Source organism: Plodia interpunctella, chromosome 7 (genome assembly GCF_027563975.2).
Source record: "Plodia interpunctella isolate USDA-ARS_2022_Savannah chromosome 7, ilPloInte3.2, whole genome shotgun sequence".
NCBI lineage: Eukaryota > Metazoa > Arthropoda > Insecta > Lepidoptera > Pyralidae > Plodia > Plodia interpunctella.
In genome coordinates, this window is record NC_071300.1 from 2,030,978 (window position 1) to 2,043,335 (window position 12,358).

Below are 12,358 nucleotides of genomic sequence, written 5' to 3' on the forward strand. Positions count from 1 at the left end.
CTTCTTGTATTTGCCAAATGGAGGATATGACCGGATCTATAGCTTTTTCTGTCTACAGTTATATTACTTCTAAGTCAAAGGAAACTAAAAACCATGGATTTAATACTTCTGTACGGAGTACCTACCTACTAATTCCATGCTAAAAACCATGGATTTAATAAGTACTTCGTACAAGGGAGTACCTTTAATTCCATGCTAAAAACTTAGAGCTAACGCAGAACCATGACTTAGAATTTTCATACCATTTCCCAGCCCATCTCATGAAATCAAAGCAGCAAATTCGGCGTTATTAATTCGGCACACGAAAAGAGACAAAAGAAATTAGCGCTGTTATGTTTCTTCTCGTGTATTTCTACGCATCTGAGGCAATAGATATGAACATTCTGTTTACAGTTTCGTTGAAAAGATCTTATTTATTTATCATTAGGTAGAAATCTTTTTGCTTTATTGTCTTATTAGAACAACACAATTCAAGAGTACCTATATGTTCAAAAAAATAAAAATCTGAAATATAAATCATATTCTTTATTCTTACAGTAGTTGTTGCATATTTATATTTCATATAAATAAATACAAACTCGGACTTTAAAAAAAACATTTATACAATTCACAAACTTATTATTTTGATCAAAATATACATACATTTGTACCATGTACTTGTTTATATACCTACGTACCATACACCTCAAGGGAATGAAAGAAAATAATCCGAAATCATTTTTATTTACCATATATTTTTTCTGTAATTATGAAGACAAGACGGATTTGGTAGCTTATCATAAATTATTCATAACCACACAAATGTTATGAATGCGAATTTTAGCTCGTATAATAGTAGCATTAATGTCGCTATTAGATTAACGTTTAAATCTGGTTTTATGACTATATAGTATAAAACAAAGTCGCTTCCCGCCTCTGTCCCTATGTATGCTAAGATCTTTTAAACAACTTTTTTTAAATAGATAGAGCGATTCAAGAGTAAGTTTTATAAGTATATAACATCCATAATATTGCAACAACGCGAAGCCGGGGCGAGTCGCTAGTAACACATAAACGTGGCAAAACTATACATCTTTAATTCGTAAAATCTTATAAATTCTCGTCTCCCGGCTGCGGCAGATAATATGTGGAATCAATGAAGTGTTTCGTGATGTCTGACACGAGGCTTCGGTCTGGGATTTCTTGTGCTACACCATATATCGCCATCTGGAAAAATACATTATATAAATACCTCCTCCTACCTCCTAAATGAAAAAAATCTAATTTGCGGTTCTGCACATATTAATTCTATGTATAGCCAAGCAACACGAGACAGTACAGAGTAGCATTATGTAGCGAAATCGAACATAGAGGTACCGTTTTATAGAAATGACATTAAAACTGAAAAAAGAGAAAATTTTGTATTTATTACGTTTAGACAAAAGTCATAGAACAAAAGATCTCTATGTACCTTATGCGCCTTTGGAAGGTTATGCGTTAGTTACCACTAACCCTGTATATGTACAAATCACACAGATTGAGTTAGCCCCGAAGTAAGTTTACGACTTGTGTTATGGGATATTAACACAACGATACTATATTTTATAACAAATATTCAAATTCAAAATTTTTTATTAAATTTAGGATGATATTGACGTCAAAAAATTAGTTAAACTAAGTCTACTGCCGGCTTCCAAAGCGCAAGTGAAGAAGAAGCGGCGCAACAAACTTCACCGCAGCCTTTTCTCTATATATTAAAAACTAGGAGGACGAATTTACATCATTATTTAAAATGTCAAAATTTGAATAAATAAATTAAATAAAAGTTGTATTTCCAATAAAATTATTGAAAATTGACACACAAAAAATATATATATATATATAAATAAAAAGCTAAATGTACAAAACGTAAGTAATAATGTCATAAATCAATTACATATCTTATGAGGATACTGCACCATGCTTGGGCCAGACATTATTGTCGTTCATATAATCATCAGATATACTTCTTATATATATATATAGGTACATAGATGAACATACAAGACTCAGGTGACATTTCGACCAGGCACTCTTTAAGGAATCATTACTTGCTGCACCCCAATCGTAATACAACTTCACAAATAAATAGTACGTATAAAAAACGATAAATTCCTCAATTGGACAGGCTATGTGGTAAAACCAGATAAAATTTCTAATTTGCCGCCCCCTAAAATCTGCTGCCCCAAGCTCCAGCCTACACAGCCTACTGATAAATCCACTGGATGCAATGGTCTAACGAACTGTCCATCTTTGATAAGGGATGGCAACAAAAACAAACTAAAACATATTGGTCTCACCTTTCCCTCGACGGGTTCAGATGCGTGCTGTAAACAATAAGCAGCTGCGTCCCTGACATCTTGCACGAATCTCTGCGCGACGCCCGCCTGCGTGTGCGCATGCGTCAGGCAGATGTGGACGCTGCAACGTTAGCGCGTGACAGACTGACTCCAGTGCTTGCAATAACACCCTCGAAGTATGTTAGGAGGACTTTTCAATGAATACATGACCTTGTACAAATATTATAAATGCGAAAGTAAGTTTATTTATTCCTGTTCTCGCTATGTTCACTCAACCAATCTTCTTGAAATTTTGCATATATGTAGTTTGAAGTGCGGGGAAGGACATTGGGTACCTAACTGTTCCCGTGGAAATATCACAACGCGGGCAAAAACTAATTGCCAAATAAAAAGAACACAAAACTTTTCACGTATGCATTAGTGTCCGATAGAATATTCGCCTTCAGGTTCGGGCTTATAATCTACTTAAGCCGACAACTGAGCTGAAATTTAACTCACTTTTTTTTCTTTTTACATTTTTCTGTCTACCTATATGAGGAAAATCTTTAACAGAATAATTTTTGAAAGGGTTAAAAAATTAGATTGACCTTGGCCATTGTTAGCTTCATATAAGCGTCCGTACCAAAAACTAAATATTTCTAAAAATTAAAGTAACTTTACATTCAAATTGAATAATCAATTAGTTTTTGTTTTCATTCCACATAAACATATAAAAAACTCACCCCGAGGGGAACTGTAAAGCGTTCAAGCTCCACCCCTTCTTGTGCAGCGTGTCGGCCATCTTGAAAATGTCAAACTTCTTAGATCCGAACGCGACAACCGACGTCGCTGGCTTGCCGAATATGAAAATACCGTCCACAGTGCGAAGTCTGCGAATTAATATTTTCTAAAATATAATTACAATATATTCCTTTATGTATTTACTTTAAGGCGCCACCATCACATTTTTATCAATTTCTTTTTATTTCTTCTCGAAAAGAAAATGGCGCCTTCACCCGCATTTATTACGTGAGTATCTGTAATGTATTTTTGTCAATATCTCGGGTTCTAAGCAACCTATCGCGGTGAAAGCTAAACTAGATTTTAAGTTAGATCATATACTATACAATTTTGAAAACCGCATCAAATTTCATCCAGCAGTTTTTGTGTGAAACGCGAACAAACATACAGATAGACAGACAAACATTCTAAAAAATTGTTTTGACTTCTATTTGTCTCTTAACCCTTTCTCCTATGTACAGACAAAGCCTTTTTATTTTATTGTTGGTCATCAACATAGTGCTATTCTTTAACTCGAGGAAAAGGGCTTCATTTCGTCCGCCAATGTGAATGTTCAAAGAACATAAGAAATTTAAATGGATTTGTTATACATGACACACATGCTTTTCAACTCATAGCTCAGTGGTCAAGAGCACTGTCTCGGATAGACAGGGGCGCGGGTTCAATTCCCGCTCCATTCCAGAATTTTTTCATCTCGTTATTATTTTGAAACACAAGGAACTCACTCGTTCTCGACGTATCTGGCAGTTTTGATGATTTCATCGGTCATCTGGACGTACTTGGAGCGGCCCACGAACACCATGGTGGCCCAGCACGCAGCTATCAGGCCGCCGGCGCGGCTGCCTGCAGATAACAACACCGCAGCTTTCATAATACCTTTTGTTTTATATACAAGCGGCTTCGCCCGCGTGAATTTCCCGACAAACAATCAGTAAGTAAACTCTCAAATAATTTTATTGTATTGGGTCAGTCAGTAAAATTATTTAAAAATGAATTTATGTAAAATTATTCTCCTAAACCTTCGTCAGGAATCACTCTATTGGTGAAGATCGCATGAAAATTCGTGGTTTTGGAGTTTATCGCGAACAGACGGACGGACGGACAGACGCACGGACAGACGGACGCGGCGGGGCACTTTATTTTATTATATGTAATGAAGCACTCATTAATTTGTATACCAACATTGCTACACTCCGTTTCTAACGAGCCCTGATTTAATTCCAGTAAATTAAGTCTAAGAATTAAGTTTTTTTTTAATTTGGGAACGTTTATCGGTTTTCCTTATTTGAGTATTTTAGTTTCATAGTCTTTGTGAAGACTTGTATACTTTTCTCCATCTACGATTCCTTACCATTGACAGTAGGTGAGCCATAGACTCCGCCCGGCCATTCCGTAGTGACGGTGTATTGGTGATGTCTATATTCTGGTCTTCTGTACAACACTACTGATGTGCCTTTAGGCGCGTAACCGTACTGGAACAATGGAAAATCTATAGAAATTAACATTAGAATCATATATACAATAGAATACAAAATATCATTATTGCTCATAACATTATTTATTTATTTCAGGCAAAAAGTTATAACAAAATAGGCCCATATAATATACCTTACATACTAACATACATGTGTTAAAGTATAACATAATATTAGGTAACACAATAATAATAACAATATAATAAAATTAAAACATTTTCTTTTTAGTTTCGCCGGCTAGAACTAGGTGCAGGCTGTCTCAGTTAGCTACATTTAGATTTAACCTACTTACGATGGTTACAAATGTGTGGTTACAAATATCAATGCATTAGCATTGAAAATAAATGACACATGAATATAACTACACAAAGACAATGATGAATAATACTACACAAAGAGAACTGTTGATAAACTCATACTGTTTGTAACTGTTTGATAAACTCATACTGGAAGTTAATACTAGAACCTAAATGATGCAGAGAAGCGGTGGTTTCGAATCCTACTCGTGCCACATGAGTTTGTATACCAATCTGACTCGTGTATAGTAGTTTTCATCGATCACCACTCGCTTCCGATGAAGGAAAACGTCGTGAGGAAACCTGCACACCGATTGATTATTAACTTGTTTGTGAAATGGAGAAGGCAATGGCAAACCACTCCATTACTAGTGGCAAGAAATTAATACTAAGCGCATGCGATTTTTTACCTAATTTGTTTCCAATCTTTGGGAAAAAGCGGAATTTACTAACGGTCGGTTTCGGTAATAGTATAGCACCAAAAATTTACAACAAAATTCCAAACCAATATAAAATCTTCATATTCTTTATTAACTGATAAATGTTATTATACTTTAAATGAATTCTTCAATGATAGGCTCGGATAGAATTTAGTGCTAGTATACATTATTTTTTTTTGACGTGACAACGTCTTAAATTAGGTTGCGGCTGGGAGTCACTTATGAAAAAGTGTAACGCCCGGTAACGTTACGATGAGTCACCGAACGAGAGAGAGGCCCGCCGAATGCCTTGCGTCTCTCTCCCACTCAACTATGATCGGTCTGCCGCGCGCGTAAAAAGACGTTGTCACGTAAAATCTTCGCCCGTAAAACCGACTTTACAGGCAAGCATTTTTTTGTTTTGGATTTGTAGTGGATAGCATGCTCCTCTTTATTTATTTATAATTGCATACCTATATTCGGTAAAACATGTAGGTTTAATTTATATTAACATCAATTTGTATATTTATACTCATGTTTTTGGCAAATTAATATTTTCTTTCTTTCTTTCTAACCTTATGCGTATCAGCGGATATACTGGCAACACCTGGCAGCCGGAAGTCGAACACGGGCACGGGGTGGCCAGCCTCCGACATGAAGGCGGCCAGGAACCCACCCAGGCACGCGTCCACGTGTAACGGAACATCGTATTCTAAAGCTATATCTGATAGGGCTGCTATGTTGTCCATTGTGCCGTATGGGTAATTGGGTGCTGAGCCTACTATCTGTAAAAAATGTTAGTAGTTTGTAGCTTTTTTAGAAATTACTATATCATATAAAATTGGCATAAAAATGTACCTGAGAAGATCTAATTTCTGGATAAATAATTTTATTTGATTTAAGCAATACGTCATTTTGTCAAAATATCTTTTTAACGTAAAAATTGAACAGTCGAAAAAACTGAAAAGCAAAGTATAATGATTTGTTTGTTTCATTTTAATAATTCAGTAAATAAGTAATTTTGAATCGGCGCCAAAAAATCAAAAGTAAAATAACTTGATTCAAGGTTAAATGAAAAGCGAATCGCTAGACTCTAAAACTCTAAATTTTAGTCTTAAAATTGCAATCAAAACTAACTAATCAAAACTACTGTCGGTATCGTGATAGATTACACATGAATAAACTCATCACGCGACTTCAGGCCAAATTTATTTTTTATTTTTTTTCCGGGTTAATTTCTCATAAATCCACCAGAGTAAAACGCTCGAGCCGTAATAAAAAAAACCGTAATAAAAAGTAATAAAACCGTATCTATGAGAATTTCGTCAACTCGATCCAATAGTTGAGTTTATTTAATAAAAACATTTCTTTTCCGTTTATAATATTAGTATAGATAGTATGTATGATCTCACCAAACAAGTCCTCCTGCCGATCGCCCTCCTCACAGCATTGACGTCCACCTGCAAAGTTTCCGGGTCCACCTGTACACTCTTCACTGACAACCCTAGATACTGGGCCGCCTTGTCGAACGCGCAGTGCACTGTGGCGGGGACCACTATTTGAGGGTTCGATATGCCCTTGCTGTAGGCGAGGTCGCGGAATGCTTTGCATGCCATTATTATAGACTCTGTGCCCCCTGTTGTTACCTGAAATAATTATATAAGAAATTATATTAAAAATTATATTACATTAAAATAATATTATTAAAAAAATGTATTAATAAATTTAATTTAAAATTATATTGTTAGAAATAATTTCAGTCTTTAAGAAAAAATGTTAAGGAACATTTCCTTTCCGTTTATTATATGTATATTATTTGTATTTATTTATTATTCTTTTATGTATTTACTTATTTATATGTAGTTCTAATATTTTTTTTTATATATTAAGCATATGTATCTCATATATCTAGCTTTGTTGTATCTTTTTTTTGGTACACGCCAACGCCATTGTTCTTTCGCGGGTCTACTGGAAGAAATTTCTATAGAAATAAGTACCTAGTACCTTGGTACTTATAGTTTCCTATTTGTGTACAATACATCTTAATCCTAACTAATACCACCGCTGCCAAGAAACAACTGCATCAATTGCGTATGATGCCCGTCCTAAAATAAGACACTCATCATATCATGCCGAAGATGTACCGGGCGATAAAGGATATAAACCCAGCTGATAGGTAACAATTGTATTCCCAAAGGCAGTTGGATCATCAGAGCTGAATCTTCAAAAGGTTTGAGCGCCACATACGGGAATGAACCGGAAACACGCGATGGTTAGAGTGAGACTGATGTATTTTTTGCGGAGTAGTCTATTATTAGCTCCGATCAGGGGGGCTACCATCATCTCTTAACGCGACCCACTATACGACCTAAACTGAACTGAATCGCAAATTCGTACCATCGACTTAATTTTTAATATGAATGCATCATTTTAGGTTCCTAAATTGAACTGAGATCCATTGGAATTGTTCTATAAAAGTTGATGGCGGGCCTGCAGGAAATAATTTGTAATATACTTAATCTACTTACGTACTTAGCCTGTATTAAAAAATATGACGTCACAGCATAGTTTCAAACTGCTGTACACAATAAGTGTAGCATCATAAACCTGTATTTCGCATATGAAGGTTAAATTTTGTTTGCTTGCACTAAAAGGTAATTATCATTTGTACAGAGTTTCTTTGTTAATTAGTTTTGTTTATCTCTCTTTATGTAGGTACAGTTGAAAATGCATATCAAGTTGACCTGAATGGAACTCTATGGGGAGGTAATAACGCCGATTTTGCAGTGTATTTGGATAATTTGATCTGCTGTTGACTATATATATTATATTACGCATTTTTGTATGTAAGTGAGGATGTTTGTTACTTATATTGTTAGAAATAATTTCAGTCTTTAAGAAAAAATGTTAAGGAACATTTCCTTTCCGATTATTCTATTTATTCTATTTATTATATCACGCTATATCTATTTCTTTATTAAACCTATTTATAAACCTTGCTCAAGAATCTCACTATTAATTGAAAAATATATATAACTAACTAACTAACACTTTCTGATATTTATACGAGAAACTCATAATATTCTAAATGCAAAAGCAAACTATAACTTCTATTCAACTAATTTTAATTAGTTTGAAATTACGCATAACTGCATGTAGTTTAAAGTACGCAAAACCGCAAGTCTTTAATGCGAAATTCACGCGGGCGGAATCACGGGCAAAAGCTATTATTCCATATTCCTCTCTCCAGTCAAACTGATATAAAATTAACAGGGGGTGACAAAACTTATCAATGATGTCATTATGTAGTGATTTCGAATTTTTATCAGATGCAGAAAGATACGAATCTGTATAATAATATTTATCTATTTTCAATGTGTAAAGGACTTATTGATTATTATCCTTAATCATATTGGACTTTGAGCACATACCTATACGCTTACATCTAAACTAAGTCGTCGTTGTAATCACGTTATTGTACCACAGCATTTCAGTGACGACAAATTACTTGCATCTGTCACGAAATAAACGCTCTCGTATCAAAGGAGTTTACAACATATTTAATGTAATAAAACCACGAGGCGAAGAAACCGAGACGCCTTATTGCCATTTCTCTAACAAAAGTTGTGTGATACGCGGGGCTGAGGCAGACGAAGCGGGGTAGCGGTTCCGGGATGGCTTCCGCTCCTTTCCGAACGTAAAATGAAAGCCCCTTTACGTGAGACATCTGCGCACGAGTGGTCGTAGCTGCACACTTTTTGATATACCCAGTCCTCTGTATTTGACTGTGCGCTCCAAAGGCTAACAAAACTAAGCTTTGTTACGGTCAAGAAAAAGAATAGTTTCACGCAACCAGCTCGGGGCAGTGGTCCAAATGTTCCGTCCAACTAGTTGGAGCATACTAGGGACAATTGTCCAACTTTGAAAATAGCTGAACCACTTTCATAATTACCTGATCAAATTAATTAAAAAAATAACTCACCGTGCCGCAGCAGTCAGCGTCACCGTGGAACAGGTTGACAGCCATCCGCACAACTTCCCCCTCCATTTTGTTGATGCCAGGGAAGACGTCAGCGTGTAGGGGATTCGTGTAGGCGGTGAGTGCGTACGCGTCGCACGCCACCGACACTATTTCCGAGTTGAGGTGGTACACTGCACCCGACACTGCCCCGCTCTTCCAGTCATATTGACCTGAGTGAAATATTCACAATCAAGTCAATTGTTTTGTCTAGTTTAATAAGATTTTTCCAATTCAAATTTTGAGAAGTTAAAGTTTTTGCCCAATTGTTTGTTCAGGTTTAAATCATGCCATTTTAAGTTTTATCCAGTTTAAATTTTGTCCAACTTTTCATCATAATCTGAACTCAAAATAATAACTCATGAAAATAATGACTGACTAACTGATCTGCCACCTCTTAATAAGGTGAAATGTGGTGGCGTGTGGTTTCGCCTAGAATAGGACTATTCCATGTCCTCCCATTGATATCATTGTGACTAACAGATACACAGCAGCTGACAGGCAACAATTTCATCCAACCAATAACAGTGGTAGCATTCCAAAGGAGGATTGACGTCAGGCAGATGGCCGGTTGTAAAATCACTGGTGAGTCTTCAAGAATCTTTTTTTACGCTGAAACCGGACTTCGCAACGGCACAGCCCCGAATGAAACCGAGATTTTAAGATATCTATTGTATATAAAAGAACAAGTTTTTTTCTAATCAACGCCCAGCCTGAACCATAGAAGCTATAAACGCGAAATAGCTTTAGGTTATTACGTGGTGCTCAGATAAGAAAGGAACTTTCAAAATTCGACCCCCAAAGGGGTAAAAAGTGGGGGTAAAGTTTGTATGAAATATAACAAAAATCTTTACTGATCTACTTGAAACTTGGCTCAATGCTATGCAACAAAAATAATGAAACCCGTGTTTCATTCAGGATTTTTTTTATTTTACCTTCAGGGTAGTTAAATGAGGGTGAAACGAAATAACGAATAATCCCATTCAAAATATTGTCAACTAAAGATATGAGTAAAGAGCTCTGTTGATGGTTCGAATCCTGAACTTAAATATAATAATTAAATTAAATCTGATTATCTATATAACATGTTTCCTGAGAAAGATTTATTATGGTTTTACCCTGGTTTTACTCGAGCGAAGCTGGGGTGTGCTGCTATTTCAGAATAATTAAATAGAATCTCTCACCTAAATTAAGGTGATTCAGAACTTCCTCTTTGATCTGTTCCGCAGTGAGTCCGTGTTCAGGCAGCTCCTTCCTGATAGTCAACCCAGAGAGCCTTTTGACAGCATCCCGTTTAAAGCCCAAAGTGATCTCAGCCATTTTCTCTTCAATCTTCCGTCTGACCAATGGTACATGACGAAGCCATCTGAAGAACTCGCGGCGCATGCGCGTTGTGACACCTTTAACATTATTTAATATTATCTTTTTTAGTTTTATTGACATATTTATTATTTGTGAAATTATTAATTCACATTAACTCTTATCATATCATCTATAGTCTCAATGATCAGCGGCTCAGACTTTGCACGCAGTAAGGGCCCAGACAAGAGGCCTAACTGCGGAAAATTGTCCTCGAGGGAAGTAAGGAAGTAAGTAGTCTCAAGGAGTAGGGTGTCTAACGGAATAGATTTCTGAAGTATAAATAAAATATATAACATTCATTTATTACCAGCAAATAAATGTTTCCAACTTACTATCTTTGGCATTGTACAGACTATGTGCCCACACAAGGGCCAGAACTGAAGACGCGGTCATAGTGACAATCTGCCATGGCTCCTTGCCTTCAAACAGCCGATTTATAGCCTTAAGAGGCTGTGGACGCTCACTCATGGCTAAAAAACAATTATTGTGAACAATCTTACTAAATAAATAATACTTACATTAAATAAATAAATTTATTAGGACAAAACACACAGATTGAGCTAGCCCCAAAGTGAGTTAGAACTTGTGTTATGGGATACTAACTCAATGATACTATATTTTACAACTTAAACATATACATATAGATAAATCCAAGACCCAGGCCAATCAGAAAAAGATCCTGACCTGACCGGGGGTTGAACCCGGGACCTATCAGTTCAGAGGCAAGCACTTTACCACTGCGCCACAGAGGTCATCAAACTGCATTACATGCAACACATTTTATACTTATATGTATACTTAGGTAACTAATTTGTACAATAAAGTATTATTATATTGTATTACATTTTTGTAGATAGACTGATAGATAATCCAATAAGTACTCAGCAACAGTATTCATTTAAAGTAATATAATCAATTATCCATATGACAAGAATACCATAAGTTAACAGGATGACAACAGCATTAAAATATGCAAAATATATTTTATAACATTTGCTGAATCACTTCTACAATACTATAATATCGTAAATTTCAATATCAATAAATCAAATTCAATATCAAAATCAATAAAATGTGATTCAATGATTTTGTAACAAACGTCTACTATTCTAACGATCTATTATTCTGACGATAGCGTATTTTAGCATCTAATTAAGGCCTTCCTTACCTGCGAGCAACGCCTGTGAACAATTCGATCAAAATACGAGGAAAGTAAAAAAAATCTTATCACAACTCAACTAGTAATATCCAATCAATGTTTGTGACTTGTTCTTGATGATGATAACACAGAGATAAACGTTGTTTCACAAGCTATTTTGAAGCCTTACAACTATAAGAGATAATGCGGATAATTAGTACAAATAAATAAAACAAAGCAAGACCGAAATAATTGTAAATACAATGAACAAAAGCTACTATCTACATTGGGCTATTTATGTATGTAACAGCGCTACAATCTTATCAGCCTTATTGCAATGTATTAAAGTCTTAAATGTGTTCAATATGTCAAGTTTCATAATTGTACTTGTTTGATGGTTTGAAATGACATATTTGTCAATGTCAGATGCGAGCGTTTTGTTTTGATAGGTATTTTTCTGAGACATTTTGGTCGGATAGACACAAAAATGTCCTATCTACACTGGTCCAGTACTGTCAGAGTAAATTATATTAATGGAGTTCCATCCTGCAA

At 35.5% G+C, this 12,358-nt stretch overlaps 1 protein-coding gene across 1 annotated transcript; it reads right to left on the minus strand.

Annotated features, from left to right (window-relative positions):
• Window positions 1-510: 510 nt before the first annotated feature.
• Sply (Sphingosine-1-phosphate lyase) lies at window positions 511-12,142 on the minus strand. The gene is made up of 11 exons (XM_053747372.2): window positions 11,837-12,142; window positions 11,001-11,138; window positions 10,491-10,706; window positions 9,271-9,479; window positions 6,701-6,934; window positions 5,864-6,073; window positions 4,450-4,570; window positions 3,824-3,941; window positions 3,041-3,187; window positions 2,319-2,439; window positions 511-1,206 (listed from the first exon to the last, which is right to left on the minus strand). Exons 2-11 carry the CDS (start codon window positions 11,134-11,136, stop codon window positions 1,090-1,092), a joined length of 1,629 nt encoding a protein of 542 aa, XP_053603347.1. The 5' UTR covers window positions 11,137-11,138; window positions 11,837-12,142; the 3' UTR covers window positions 511-1,089.
• Window positions 12,143-12,358: the final 216 nt, after the last annotated feature.

Excerpts from the sequence above, each read along its gene's own strand:
- Sply (XM_053747372.2), bottom strand. The coding sequence starts at position 11,136 with ATGAGTGAGCGTCCACAGCCTCTTAAGGCTATAAATCGGCTGTTTGAA. Across the intron at positions 4,571-5,863 it reads TATCCGCTGATACGCATAAG|TACGGTTACGCGCCTAAAGG; the intron begins GTTAGAAAGAAA and ends CCATTGTTCCAG. Across the intron at positions 2,440-3,040 it reads GCTTTACAGTTCCCCTCGGG|CGTCCACATCTGCCTGACGC; the intron begins GTGAGTTTTTTA and ends CTAACGTTGCAG.